The sequence below is a fragment of the Pteronotus mesoamericanus genome, unplaced genomic scaffold, assembly GCF_021234165.1.
Source record: "Pteronotus mesoamericanus isolate MK-2021 breed Mesoamerican mustached bat unplaced genomic scaffold, CSHL_Meso_final contig_164, whole genome shotgun sequence".
Taxonomy (NCBI): Eukaryota; Metazoa; Chordata; class Mammalia; order Chiroptera; family Mormoopidae; genus Pteronotus; species Pteronotus mesoamericanus.
In genome coordinates this window covers 23,291,938-23,307,629 of record NW_026555065.1, presented here as the reverse complement: position 1 = coordinate 23,307,629, position 15,692 = coordinate 23,291,938, and the positions used below count along the sequence as shown (strand labels likewise).

The following is a 15,692-nucleotide window of genomic DNA, read 5'->3' as shown; positions in this document are numbered from 1 at the left end:
TAGCTTGGTCAACGCTTACGGTGGCGCCAGAGTTTTGAACGGTGCTGGTGTGGCCGGAGGATACCCTACGTGGTTTCCTGCATTACGGATCGCGATGACCGTCCCCTCACTGGAGGAGCTGGACTCGTTCAAGTACAGTGACCTGCAAAATTTGGCCAAGAGTCTGGGCCTCCGGGCTAACCTGAGGGTACGGAGCCGGTCGCTCATGATGGTAGCGGGTGGGTTAGGCTGAGCAGCCTTTGGGAGACGCGGTGGGAGGGGACCAAGCCAGACCCTGGGGGGTTAAATTTGGTTCCTTAGTATTCCTCCATCTGCAAAGTTGGACGGAAAGAGAGCCATAGGCCTTGACTTCAAAAAGGTTTGTTTGACTTGCTTTTACCCTGTGATACTTTCTAGGGCTGTGACTACGAATGCAGGCCCAGAAAGCTCAAGGAACTCTGGCTCCAATGCCGATTAATGTTAGGCAGTCGCGGAAATAAGTGCCTAGACTTTTGGAAAATGCAAACAGTAACACTTATGTAAGTTGTAATAGCGCCCAAAATCTCTTGCTACTTTATTGAGGGACATGAAAGAAAGGATGGTTTTTAGGGCCCCTCCCCGCCGTGGACACATTTCAGCCTTGATCTGAAATGATCGTTCATTTATTGATCACTATTGTGGTGGTGTCTTCAAACCAGTAAGGTCTTTGATTCCGAGATTGCAAAATATTGTGGGAAAGTATGGGGATTCAGTTTGGGATTGGGTTTCTATAGTAGATTCTGATGGAATTTCCCCACGTAATGCTAATGTATACTCTGGAGATTTGTTCTTCCGGCTATGATATTTACACTGAGTGAATGCCTAAATCAGTCATTACAAATGTTTTTAAATGATTTAAGTAAAATAATTAATGCCCATCCGTTGGGGCTGAAAAAGGAATGTCTTTGGAGATAATTCTGAGCTATGATCTTTAATGGTTCCCAAATATTTCATAAACAAAGCCTAATACCTTAGCTTAAATCCCTTAGGCTTTTCCCAATCTAGCTAAAATCTTTTATCGGAGACTGCATCCAAACTGGAGTGGTGGCTGAACACTTGGTACCTTTGTCCATCTTTGTGCCTTTGCTAATTTTGACTTTTTGGCCTCAGATCCCCTTCTCCCTCTGTCTTTTTCTACAAGAATAATTTCCAATTACTCTTCACAGTCCGGCTGAACTGTCCTCACTGACTTGGTGCCCCATACCTTCCTCTTCATTCCCTTAGCCACAGTTCCACCAAACCAATAATTCCAGGACCCCTCTGTGCTTTTAAACAGTTTAATTTCAAGTACTGTCTTTGAGCACTTGCAAGATTCCACCTGTACTCTGATTATTTGTGTATGTGTGTTATCTTCTCTACTAAAAGTTAAGTTCTTTGAACAGGGATTTCATCTTTCCACCTTGGAAGTCTACAGTACTAATTGTGGTACACTTTATACAGGAGATGCTGAACAGTCATTCAGGCTATTATTTATACTACATTTTGGCAGTGCACCAGAAGAGTTACAGTGGAGGCTTCCTACCTGAATTTGGAGCTCTCCTAGCAGTAAGGCCCCACAGCCATTTGCATCTCTAAGGAGCGATTGCAGGTTTAGATCTTTTTCTGACAGTCCCACCCATCATTGACTCTTTAAGCACCCCGTCTGGGGTAGTCAGTTATCTGTTTTCTTAGAGGTGGAGTAGTACAGTATTTGTCACTACAGACCCTGCTGCCTGCCTAGCACACGACATATCCGGCATGTAGTAGGTGTCAAATATTTGTTAAGTGGTACTATTTCTCAGACAAATTTGATCATACAAGGCTTTATTATAGCCAATTATAAAAAGACACCTTGGAGACAGAAAATTCAACTTGGGCTAGGTATTAAATTACATTAATGTATTGTTAATTTTGTTGTGTTTGATAATGGTATTGTGATTATGTTTCTCTTTTTTTAAAGTCCTTATCTCTTGGTAATACATACCAAGTGTTTACAGGTAAAATGTTATGGTGCCTTGGATTTGCTATAAAGTATTCCAGAAGAAGGGGATTAGATGAAGAACAGCAGAATGTTATGATTGTTGAAACATGGGGGTTCATTACACTAGTCTCTACTTTTGTATACATTTGAAATTTTCCATAATTAAAATGTTTTAAATTATGTACAGTTGGTATAAACCAGCAGCTCATTAAATCAGTTGCCTTTTTAAATTCGAAGTACTTAGCAAAAAATGAATAAATTGCTCTAAGCAATTATCAAGATTCGATATTTTTAAAAATGTTATCACCAGCATGATAACATTCTAAATAAATTTAGAAGAGAAAATAGTAGCTCTTTTGATTGAGATACTGCTATTAATGGTAAAGCAAAATGAGGGAGTCAGATACTTTTATTGTGTGGCCACTGGTTTTTTCTCTTCTCACTCACGCCCTCACTCTCCTCGCCGGGCTTAGATTACAAAGACTGTCTCTGTTTTCGCCTTCTTGCAGCTCTCTTCCCTCACCTGGCAAAACTCTAAGCCTGATTAAACTCATCTGTGTGCTTAATCCTTGCTTATACCTAACCAGCTGATCCTGGCTGGAAAAACAAAAATCACCTAAGTTTGTTGGCCGAACTTAATTTAAATTTATGAGCATAAATTGTAAAAATGCCATTTGATTCTCTCACACTTCTCGGTAGTCATTAACTTTTCCATTTTTAAGGACAATTACTTCATATCTTGTCACCTCAGATTGGCTCCCCTTTCCTCACTTGATGACTTTTCCTCAAATGCCATGGAAAAACAGATGCAGGCAGCTGAGAATTGCCTCATCTTTCCACTCCCAAACACACCAGACAGCCTGCACCTGTCTCTGCCTACTCTGCCTCCCTCCTGTTATTGTAAAAGGCTGTGCCTAAAGGCAGCCTTGCCATTTGTGCTGGAGAACCTGTTCCTTTCTCTGTGGTGCGCTCCTGTAATGTCTTTCTCCTGCATCACTGTCTCCCATTCTGCTGGCTCAGTTCTGTAATGCATACAATCAAGTCTTTAACATCACCTATTTTTTTTTTAATGTTTTCACTTACAGCTTATAGTCAATATCATATTAGTTTAGTTTCAGGTGTACAGCATAGAAGTTAGACATTCATATAACTTACAAAGTGATATCACCATCTTTAAAAAAAGAAAAAGAAGGATGACTGCACATCCTTCCTCTACTGCCCAATTTCTCTGCTCTTTTCCAGTGAAATTACTCTTATTGAGGCAGCCATGCCCTGCATCTTACAAAGCTTGTGGTCTATCTCTTTGGTATTTCCTTTTGTTCTGCCTTACTAGCACTTTTTTCTAGTATCCTTTGCTGATCTTCCTCTGCCCAATATCTAAACTTGGAGTGCCCCAGAGTTCTCTCCTTGACATTTTCTCTAACTGTGCTTTCTCCCGTGTTGACCTTATCCATTCTTCGAGGACTAATGACTCTGAAATCCACCTCCTTCAGTGGGACCTCTCTCCTGAGCTGCTGCCTCGTGTATTTAAGTGCATCTTAAACAGCTTAGTCAGTTCAAAACAATGAAGATCTCTTCCCAGTCTCAGTAAATGATTCAGACCTAAGATCACTCTCCTTCCTCCCTTCACTGTTCACAACCAACCATCCTTGTCAGCTCTTCCTTGGAAGTAACTTGAAATCTGAACCTCTGTGCACGATCTCCAGTGCTACAAACCTGGGTCATGGCACCCTTGTTCCTTGACCACTGCTTCGGCCTGTCCGATCCTCTCCTTGCCTCTATTCTTGCCTCACAAGAGCATCCCCTTGGTAGTTAAGAGCTATTGGAAACTTAGAATGTGTCCTTTTTCTTCTGTTCAGTGCCCTCCAATGGCTTTCCCTGTACTTAAAATAAAATCCAAACTCCTCTAAAAGTAATACAAGAAGCTTGGCTTGATCCTGATTTGAAGGGAAAAAAGAAAACAGCTGACGTTGGAGACAGTCGAGGAAATTTGATTATGGGCTATTAGAGGATATTAGGAACTCATTACCTTTCCTAGGTATGATCATTCATTTGAGGTTATGTAGGAAAGTATCTCCTTATTTTCAGGAGATGAGGCTGATATATTTAGTAGTAAAGTATCATCATGTCTGGAACTTATCTTCAAATAGCATGGTAAAAATATGTATTAATATAGAGAGAAAGCAAATATGAGACAATATTAACAATTATTGAATCTAGGTGAGGAATATGATAGTGTTTACTACGGTATTTCGGTAGACTTATTTTTTATAACAGCAAATTAATAGTAGGAAACGGACACTGCTGGCTGCGGCCCGTAGCCCTCTCCTGACCCAGGCCCTGGTCGCCTCTCCGACCACCCTGCCCTCCCCGTGCCCAGGGGTTCACCATGTGGCTTCTTTCTGTCCTTCACGTTCACCAACCCATCTCAGGGCCTCTGGGCTTGGTGTCCCTCTGCTTAGAATTCTCCTCCCTCCTGTCTTCACCTACTCTGTCTTCTGACTCATGTCATCTCAAAAGTCACACCTCTGAGAGGCCTCCCCTGACCATCCTAACTTGGGTAGCACACCCAATCTAGTTACCTGCTTTGTTTTTTGTTTCATAGCGCCTGGTGTCATATTTATTTTAGCTTACTCGGTTAATAGACAATTTCCCTACTGTTCCACTGCTCAAGGCTCCTGAAGGCAGAGACCTTGTCTCTTGTTCACCACTGTCTTTCCATTGTGTGAGATAGTGTTAAACACCATAAATGCTTGCGGAGAGAATGCATGAGTATGTGCTGATACTAACATCTCTACCTCCAGCTCAGCTTCCTTGAGCATCACCCCACATAATACAACCTGCTAGACGCCCTCACTTGGGTCTGCTGCAGGCACCCATTTCATCATTGTTATGTTGGGTGAGATTCTCATGATATTTCGAGGTGTTCTGGAAACCTGTATGACATAGAATTTATGACAATACTGTATTGTATACTTAAAAATTTGCTAAGAGGATAGGTCTTAGTTGAGTGCTCTTACCACCAAAAAAACCAAAAGGGCGTAGGAAACTGTTGGAGGTGATGGATCAGTTATGGCAGCGATGATGGTTTTATGGGTGTATACTTACCTCCAACATGTCAAGTTGTATACATTAAATATCTACAGCTTTGGTATGTCAGCCATACTTCAGTAAAGTGGACGGGGTAGGGAGAGATGTTAGCGTCAGAAGAACCAAGAATGCCTAAATTCCGCCCTGCTGATCGTCCCCTGCACAGAGAAGACCCCAAGAGAGGTTCGGGTATTACCGGAAAGAGGACCCGGCCCTGAGCCAGTCGATTTGCCCAGGGCTGGCCCGCTGGTAGTGTACAGGTTCTTGACTTTGTGCAGGAAAGATTTCACAAATTTAGATGATTTTTAGAGTATGTTTATTAATGTTGAGGACAGTGAAACAAGGGAGGACATAGCATAAAAGCAATGGGAGGGACTAGGTGGGGAAATGAGCCTAGGCTGGGCTACTTTGGCTCACTGAGAAATCAGAGAAAAGAAGCCTTGGGAAAGGTTCAGGTGTTAGCCCAAGACAAGCTGCCACTGCCCATTGCTCCCTGGTTGCAACTCTCATGGAGACCCTTAGAGTTTAGGAGACGCCATGCCTGTGCAGGAAGAAGAGAGGCAAGGGGGAAGTGCAGCGTGCTCTTAAGAGTGGGGGGCCTGTGCTGGGTCCTTTGTTTTTTTAGGGCTTTTAAAGGCTGGGAGTTTAGAGGAGGATCTCAATAGAATTTTCATCAGTTTTATGCAGATGTGCCAAAATGAGATTTACTTTATTCCCTTACCTTCATCTGTTGGGTGTGGTTGGCACAAATGGCACTAATTGGATTTCTGCCATCTGTCTCCCTGAACAGGGTGAGTTAAAGCTCTTTACCCTCTGGTTGGGGAGAATTGTAAACCATTTACTAAGTGTTCTTGGTTTAGGAAAGATGGGATTTACTGGATGGCTGCAAACTGCTTGATTAATAATCTGTCTCACTTTCCCTATTCCATTTGTCCTGGCTCACTAGCCTGTCTCACAAGGAACAAAGGCAAGTAGAAAATAAAGTACCGCTTTATTACTAGCTGGCATGGTGCAGAGCATTCTGGTAAAATGGGCTGGAGCATGTGCTTCACACCCTAAACACAGCCTCTTCTGTCCCCTAAAGCCCAAGCCAAATCAGGATCTCTGCCATTCTCTCCTGGACACAAGGCCAATGATAAATGTGGCCAGAGAAGCACTGAACCTGCTGGCTGGGTCGCCTGAGAAGGGAATCTGGGGGTCAACCACAGGGCTGCGTGAAAGTGGGGGAAAAGAGAACTAATATGCATAAGAAAACATCAATCAGATTAGTATTCCTCTTTTAGGAAGGTACAAGTTTTCCTAGGGTGGGAAGAGAAACTTGGAGCTCCATTCCCAGGGGCCTTGTAACCATCCCCCTCTGTAAGACCTCCTCTGCTCCCCTTTGGCACTCCGCAAATTAGGGACCCCCACCACACTCCACCAGAAATCTGGGTGTAGCACAGTTTCCCTGTTCCTATGGACAACCCCCATATTCGTGCGTTAACCTCCTGGGAAGGTTTTGAGTCCATCCGTACTGCCCCAGCCATCTTCCAGCTCAGGCCACAGTCATCTCTGGTTTCCTGCAACAGTCCCTTGGCGGTTTCCCTGTCTTCCCCTGACCCTCCTCTGATGCATCCTGCACACTGTTCAGTGAGAGTGCTCATTCTGAGCAAGGCCAAGTGCCTAAAGCAGAGTGTCCTGCTGCAGACTCTTCAGAGATTGCGCTTTACCCTGAGGGTGAAGATTATATACTTAAAAACCTTACAAGACCTGGTGAGCTCAGGCCCCTGCCCACTTTCCCAGCATTCTCAGCATCTCCTTCAGTAGCTCCACACTCCAGCCATACCAAACTGTAGTTTCTCAAACTTCATGCACATCCTGGCCTCCCCATGCTATTTCTTTACCCTTTTCCCTACGTTCCACTCTCTCTCAATCATACTTCAGACCTCAGCAGCTAGAGACATCTTGTCTTTGTCTTAGAACTGGCGTATTCACTTACCTGCTGAAGTCTCTACCCTACTGAACAAGCACACCTGTGTTCTCTCACAACATCCTGAGCTTCCTCATGCTGGCACTGACCCCATTGCATTGTCATTGCATTGAAGTCATTCTGACTTCACTTTGCTGTGAAATCTGTGAGGGCAGAGACCAGTTCTATTTTGGTCTTCATTCTATTCCCAGAGCCTGCCCAAAGGACATTTGAATTCAAGAACAGGAGAAAATGTTCAGTGTATATGTCTTGCACATCTGATTCTTGGCTCTACTGTTAAGATCTTTAACTTTTCTGCAGGCAGACAAGTTGCTAAAAGCCTTGAAAGCCCACCTGAAAAAGCAAGCAAGAAAAGAAAACGAAAATCAGGTATGTAAAGTTTTTCATCACCCATTTAGCAAAACAATCACATTTAGTTAATAATAAGCACAATTAGTAATGCCATTTAAGACATGCTGGTTATTACCAAAGAGATCATTATTGGTTATAGTAAGTCCTTTCATTATAACTCTTGGGTAAAAATGGTAAAACTGCCTGGCAGCAAGTAGTCTGTTGAATAAGGTGTTCTTGTACAAATGCAAAAGTTAACTAGTTGCCAAAAATTGTAAGAGATAGTGTAATATGGATAGGGAAGGAAGTGGATTCAAAGTCAGAACAACCCAGGTTAAGTAGCAGCTCTATTATTTCTTCTTGTATGACCTGGGAAGCTCAAATTCTGTGATTCTTAGTTTCCTGCTCTGCTGTATTGAGTCTTGGAGAATCAAACAAAGTGAGGGCTGTGAAAGAGACTTGAACTGAAAATCTAACTTGCTCTTCTCTGTCTGTATATTCTCTGTAACTACATTCCACGCTGTAAACATTTTTAAACTTTCAATATTCAAGATTTTTCTGATTCCAAGTGTTAACTAAAAATACAAAAAAAATTAATTTTCAATTAATTAGAAGTTTTTACATCAAGTAAATAAATTTATATATGCACACACACATGTGGCTCGGGGGGCTGGGCATTGTTCCACAGACCAAAAGGTCTGCAGTTTGATTCCCAGTCAGGGCACATGCCTGGGTTGTAGGCCAGGTCCCTGGTTGGGGGCATGCAAGAGGCAACCAATTGATGTTTCTCTCCCTCTCTTTGCCCCTCCCTTCTCCCCCCGAAAATAAGTAAACAAAATCTTTTTAAAAAATAAATGGTTAAGGATACATGATTATAGTGCTATCTGAAATCAAGATTTCACTTTGGATTGGAATTGATAAACTAAATTAATAATGATCTATCGTATTTTAAATTCAACATCTCAGGGGCCATTCCACTTTGAAACAGTTTCAAAATTCACTCCTACAGAATTCCTAAGTGGTGAATCTGTCAATATTGAGCTTAGACTGATGGAAAGACCTGCCAAACAAAAAGTATATTTATCTAACTAAGGCTACAGAAGGACTCAGAACTGTCCACATACATGGCAAAGAGATCATTAATGTCCCCAACGATAGACAAATGAGTAAGCTTCCAGACCCCCAAATCATCACCGGGGGAGTGCACAGGTTTGGTTCACATTTGAGTGACTGTGACATTGGGCCTTATTCTCCCCCTATAGGTCAGCCTTAACTATGAGCTGGAGTAGCTCTATGTGCAGGTTAGTCTGGCTATGTGCTGCGGACTCCCTCATTCAAATAAGTGTACCTCTTCAGTCTTGGATTTAGACAAGTCTGTTGATAGTTACATGATGGTGCATTCAGGAATGAACACTCCTTCCTTGATCACTGTCAGCCTCCCAGATTAACATGGTTAATGTGTGTGGCGTTAAAAGAAGACATCTCTGGGAGTTATACTAACAAGCTTCTAAACCGAGTATAGCACCTGTCCTGTACTGTGCTGCTGTGGGGGTCAGGATTGGGGAGGAATGAATAAATACATTAAAAGTGTCCCTATAGGCCCTAGCCTGGTAGTGCAGTTGGTTAGAGCGTCTTTCCAAAATGCCGAAGTTGTGGGTTCCATCTCCGGTCAGGGCACATGCAAGAAGCAACCAATGAGTGAATGCACAACTAAGTGGAACAACAAACTGATGTTTCTCTCTCTTTCTCTCTCCCTCCCTCTTTCTCTAAAATCAATTTTTTAAAAACCTGTCTGTATATTCCAGTAATATGTGGCATAACCCAAAGGTACCAGTTTTGTTTTGTTTTTTAGCAGAATTTATTGGGGTGATGTTGAAAAGGTACCACTTCTATAGTGGAAAGTTTCTTCTTTTTCTTTTCATTTTCTTGCCAACGACTGTCCAGGAAATAGGGAAGTCAGAACCAGATAGCATCTTTCTACTCTCATGCAGATATTCCTACTCCTTGGCAGTTTTGCTCACCTATTCTCATCTCTCATCTGTTGACCTGCCATTTGCTTTCTTTGCTGTTGTTGTTTGGAGAAGAGTTGTTTTATAATTTTATAATTACTTTATTGAGGAATGGTTGCTTTCTGATGTTCACTGTCTTGTCTTTCTCATCACCTCGTGTCCTGACCTTATTTTGAGTAAATCGAAGGTTCACCTGGATGCACGTTACTACTTTTGCCTCCTGGTTCCTTAACCCCCGAGACTTTCGTTTCTACTCTTCACCAGCCATCACTTCTTTGAGCACATTCCGGACCTTATATCCCTTGGAACTATACTAAGTAATATTTCACCTCTAACTAAAACCTTCTGCTCTCTCTAAGCCGCCTTATTCTTTAGCTTCCAACACATTTACTTTACAGTGTGGTTCTCAACCCAGGTTGTGTGGCAGAATCATTTGGGGAGACTCATTTTTAAAGATACTGGTTGGCCTCCCCAAACCCCAGGTCTCCCCAAAACCCAGGCCAACTAAATCATTCTCAGCGGATGGGGTCCAGGTACCATAATGAAATGGACTGAAAAGTAAGGATACAAAGCAGTCTACCCCCTACTTAATGTGCAGGGTACCAGGTATCTACTACCATCTAAAATATTAGGTTTCTCTGTAAGGAAATTAAATGGTTATCAAGCAAAAACCTTCTGGCATTCAAGGACCCCCTGCGCGATAGCCTCCTCCCCACCTAAAGGGCATAGTAGGTCACGTCCCACCAGATAACAAGCGTTCACACATTCAAGTACCTAATGAGGTTTTAGATCTGAAATATGAATAAAAGACCAACAGTTCTAGACATTTGAGGAAAGCCTGTAGTCTGAGAGACTTTAAGATAAACAAAAAGAAAAAGATTACCCTAAAGAAAACAAAAGCTTTTAAAAAAAAAAAAAGAAGAAGAAGCAAAAAAAAGCCCTACGCCCTGACTGGTGTGGCTCAGTTTGTTGGGCATCATCCCACAAAACAAAAGGGGGGTCGCAGGTTGGATTCCCAGGCATGGCACACACCTGGGTTGTGGGTTCAGTTGCTGGTCAAGGTGCTTATGAGACCAATCGATGTTTCTCTTCCTCTTTCTCCCTCCCTTCCCCTCTCTCTATAAATATAAATAAATAAAAATAAATATTTTTTTAAAAAGAAAAGCCTTACAATAACTTACTGATTTATCAGCTTTTGGAATCCAGCTACACAGAAAAGGCACAGATGATTCAATTAAGGTTACATAATTGGCTGTAAATGTTATCAACTTGGAAATTTAAAAAGAATAGATGACAGAAGTTGAGAGGTGAAGGGTCATATAAGGATACTAAGAAGTTTATAAGCTAGATGTATTATATATAGTTGTGGAACAAGATTTAAGGTCGTAAGTATGTTTAAAACTACAAAGGTAACTAATAGAGTGACTACCAATGGTATGATTCTGTTCAAAGAAGATGGGGAGACAGGTGGTGCAAATGAGCTAGTTTCAGCATATCATAGGCACTAAAAATAGCTATTGAAAATATAAGTGAAAAAAAGAAACCGTAAGTGAATATCTCATCAGCAAATCACTGATGATGTATAAATAATCACCTGAAATTAAGCCTGAGAAATAAAGAAGGCTAGGCAGAGAACCAATTGCTTTTCAGTATAATCTCATTAATATTTGATTTTTATATTTTTAGCCATGAATTTTTTTTTTTACTTTATTTATTACCAAATTAGTTTATTTTTAAAAATTAGAATTATGACCCTGGCTGGTGTGGCTCAGTGGATCGAGCGCTGGCTTGTGAGCCAAAGGGTTGCTAGTTCAAATTCCTGTCAGGGCACATTCCTGGATTGTGCACCAGGTCCTCGGTTGGGAGTGTATGAGAGGCAACTGGTTGACATATCTCTCACACATTGATGTTTCTCTCCTTCTCTTTCTCCTTCCCTTCCCTTCTCTCTAATAAATAAATAAATATATAACATTTTTTTAAAAATTAGAACTTATGAATACAAAAATTATAAAAATACCTAAAGCACATCAAGTTTTCCTTTATAGTCTCTAGGTAAGAAAGCTTCCCCACCCATTAATGATAATAAATTCACCTTTTTTTTTTTTTTTAAGATGTTATTTATTTTAAGACAGAGAAGAAAGGAGGGAGAAAGAAAGGGAGAGAGACATCTATTGGTTGCCTTCTTGTACATGCCCCGACCCTGGTGATAGAACCCACAACCCAGGCATGTGTCCTAACCAGGAATCAAACGGGCCTTTCGCTTTGCAGGACAGCGCCCAACCAACAGAGCTATATCAGTCAGGGCTATTCACCTGCTTTTTTCTAGTGCTTTTATAGTTTGATCTTTTACATTTAAATCTTTAATACATTCAGATTTCATTTTGATGTGAGAGAACAATCATGTTTTATTGCCCCTCCCCACAAAAATATTAAAAATAATTTTGTCAGTAACGTGTTGAATAATGAATCCAACCTTCCCCTATGAATATGAAGTTAAACCATTATCATGCAATGATTTATTACATTAGCAGGTGTGTTTGAGATGTTCTGGTACCTGTACCACACTATTTTGATGATGTAGCTCTTATTTTTAAATTGATTTTTAGAGAGAGGGATTGATTGTTCTACTTATTTATGCATTCATTGGTTGCTTCTTGTATGTGCCCTGACCAGGGATTGAACCCGCAACTTCTTTACTTTTAGTTCATGGTAGTGGGAGTGCCATTCTTACCTTACTCCCTTTCACCTTTGACAAGTTACTTTGGACTCTGTAAGCCTCAGTTTCCCTATATGTGAACTGTGGAAAATATTAGTACTTGTTTCATACGCTTTGAGAAATGAATGAGATAATCTATATAAGATGTCCAATAAAGTTGTGATACTGTTATAGTATACTGCCTGGCACATAGCATATGTTCAACAAATTAATGCACTTCTAATAATTTGCTTATTTACTCAAAATAATGTTGAATGCTTTCCTAGCCTAGTTTTTTAGCCTGGATTGTTAAATGCCATTTTTTTTGTTTGTTTGTTTTTTGTTTTTTGTTTTTAACACTCTACATATGTTATCCTCCTTGCCTGTAGTTTAGTGCTCAAGAGTTGTAAAAATTATCCTTCGCCTAGGTACTGTATGTTTTTTATTAAGTCTAAATGCTGATTCTTTCTGAGCGTTATACCTCTATGCACAGAACATGGCAGGTTAATGTCTCTTTTCAGGATGAAAGTCAGACTTCTGCATCCTCGTGTGATGAGACTGAGATACAGATTACCAGCCAGGAGCAAGCTGAGAGGGAGTCAGCGGGCTGTGTCACCAAAACAAGGAGAAGGCGCAGGACTGCCCACAGCAATCCTGACTCCCGAGTGAATGGACACATGCAAACTGAAAATAAGCCACGACCTGTGCCAGAAGTGGTATATTTTCTTTTACTTTCCTTATGCTGTCAGGTGGTGGTAACCACTGTGTGTTGTAAGCTCCATGAATGCACAGACCCACTTGTAAGCTGCTCATCGTCATGCCCCAGGTGCTGGTGCTCAGGAAGCACTTATTAAGTATTAAGCACAAAGTAAATATCTGTTGAAGAAATATGAACCTTCATTAAGTGTTTACTTAAGTGGGGTGTAGTAAATTCAAAGGCAAGAAAAACCAGCATTAAATATTATTTTTCTCTCTTTCCTATCCTGTCCCAGGCCATGGGATTGCAGGGGTTTCCCTCACAATACATGGTCCTAGTATCTATTTTCTAGCTTTGTACAGCCCCTTAGTCATTAGCTGATCTGGGTCTCTTAGTGTTAGTTTCTCATCCCGAAGGGGACGCAATGTTACCATTTATGCCTTCCAGTGACCCCTAGTATCTCCTAGTCCCAAATTCATACTCTGACACTTGGTGAGGCAGAGAACCAAGTCTGCACACAAAAATATTACTTTCCTACTTTTCTTTAACTCCTTCCCCCCCTCAGCTTGGTACCTAGTTTTTGAAGGGAGTGATTGCTTTTTTAAAAAATATCTGACTATAAGCAATGTTTTTACATTTTTTTTAAGGATTTTATTTATTTATTTTTAGAGAGGGGGAAGGAGTGGAGAAACAGAGGGAGAGAAACATTGATTGTTTGCCTCTCTCACACCCCCTACTGGGGACCTGGCCCACAGCCCCGGCCTGTGCCCTGACCAGGAATCAAACCAGGGACCTTTTGTTTCGCCGGCCAGTGCTCGGCCCACTGAGCTACAGCAGCCAAGGCAATGCTTTCAAATTTTTTAATGATATATTTTCAAATTGAGGTATAATTGATATATGAGATTACTTTAGTTTCAGGTGTACAACCTCATGATTCGATCAATGTTTTTATGTATTGCAAAATGAGCACCATATGTCTAGATAACATCCGTCATCACACACAGTCACAAAAATTTTTTCTTGTGCTGAGAACTTTTAAGGTACACTCTCTTAGCAACTTTCAAATGTGATAACATCTTACTATTTAAACCACTTATTTTCCTTTTAAAATATGTAGCAGAATCATTCAGAGATAAAAGCAAGTGATCCCACTGAGTTCCAGAATCAAGAAAAGCAGGAAAACCAGATTCTCAGAACTGCTGCAGAAGTTCCTTCTCCACCAGATGAAAGCCAAGGAGTTGAGAATACAGTGTCCTCAGGAAAAGGTAGAACAAATGATATGCCAAATAACTAAAAAATCCAAAATTGCACGGGCAGCCATTGCCTTACATTCCTGTGATTGCCTTAACAAAGTGCTACAAGCTGAACGGCTTAAAACAACACATTTGTTCTCTCGTAGTTCTGGAGGCTGAATGTCTGAAATCAAGGTGTCAGTAGGGCCACGCTCCTCCTAGACCCTGGAGAGAATTTTTCCTGGCCTCGACCTACCTTCTGGTGGTGGCAACTGACCCTTGGTGTTTCTTGGCTTGCAGCTGCATTCCTCTAAATTTCGGCCTCTGTTGTATGACATTCTCCCTGTCTTCTTCAAAGGACACCAGTCACATTGGATTAGGGTTTCCACCCTAATGACCTCCTCTTAACTTGATTACATCTACAAAGACCCTATTTCCAAATAAAGTTATATCACAGTTATTGGAGGTAAAGACTTGAGCATATCTCAATAGAGTTTAACCCACAACACCATTATATTCAACTTCTAAGGGTTTGACAATTAAAGCAAAAGTTGGAACCAAATGCAGTAGGCCATCAGATCATCTTTATTAATTACAGAAATCAGAATAAGAATGGTAGCTAGGAAGTTTGGGGAAGCTGAGCTCTCCTCAGTGATGAGGAGAACCTGCGTTGTGTCCATTAGCTCCTTCTGGCCTACTCCAGGCACAGGTGCAAAGACCTGTTTGCCTCTTCAGCCAGGATATTTAAATGGAGTTGCAAAGTTTATCTTCCCGTGGTGTGACCTTTTTTATTATAATAAATGTATGTTCTCCTTAGACTCTATCCTCCCCCAAACCTCTCCCATAAACTTTCTCAACTAAAGGCTTATTTCAGTAAGACCAGGAGACTTTCATCCTTATATACCTCACGGGACTCGGCACTTTCTGGTTCCATTGCTCGGGGAGCCTGCCAGCCGCAGCAGTGTCCCAGGGCGCGTGCCACCCCAGCCCCTCTGCCTGGGCTGGTGTCTGCCAAGCGGTTAAATGTGGAATTTCTAATGTTGAGCCTCCGCATTTTCCCCACAATTTTGCATTTCTTAGTAAAGCTAGGCCGAGGAGGCCAAGGTTCTGATTCAGTAGGTGGAGTCTGGTAGTCTGCAGTTTTTAATAAGCACCCCAGGTTTGACACTTCCGTTGTCTTCTGGTGCATATGCCTCATATACCCATTTTGAAATCATGATTTTCAGATCGTTGTTAGGAAATATGACAGAGTCAGAAGTGGGTGTGGAATTACAAATATCTTCTATTCCACCAATTATTTTATCCAGGGGACATAAGTCTAGGACTCAGTTTTGATGTCATAGAAAAACCGAGTGTGAACCCATTAAATCACGTTTGCCTAATGAAACATAGGCTGTTTGAAAAAGAAAAATCTGATCATGTAGTTAATTTCCAGTAAAAGAAAATTTTTAAACTTTTTTGATGTAATTTCAGACTTAAAGTTGCAAAAATAGTATCAAGAATTGCTATGTATCTTTCACCTACATTTCCCAAATGTTACCACTTTACTACATTTTTTCCTCTGTTTATATTTATGTACATATATATACACATATATGTATAGTATACACTTTTTTTTTCTGAACTATTTGAGAGTGAGTTGCAGATACGTGTCCCTTTACAAACCTAAATGCTTCAGTGTGTATTAAAAAC

The 15,692-nt window shown here is 41.1% G+C and overlaps 1 protein-coding gene across 5 annotated transcripts in view; it reads left to right on the top strand.

The window, feature by feature from the left end:
• The first annotated feature begins 94 nt into the window (after positions 1–94).
• Positions 95–15,692, top strand: part of NUSAP1 (nucleolar and spindle associated protein 1) — a 31,869-nt gene continuing 16,271 nt past the window's right edge. For 2 of the 5 annotated variants that reach the window (XM_054565127.1, XM_054565125.1), the window contains exons 1-4: positions 95–187; positions 7,338–7,406; positions 12,593–12,736; positions 13,889–14,033. In XM_054565127.1, coding sequence (XP_054421102.1) covers positions 95–187; positions 7,338–7,406; positions 12,593–12,736; positions 13,889–14,033 — 451 coding nt within the window. Of the gene's footprint in view, positions 188–7,337; positions 7,407–12,592; positions 12,737–13,885; positions 14,034–15,692 lie in introns of all 5 variants that reach the window. The other 3 variants (XM_054565124.1, XM_054565123.1, XM_054565128.1) reach the window with 2 other exon arrangements.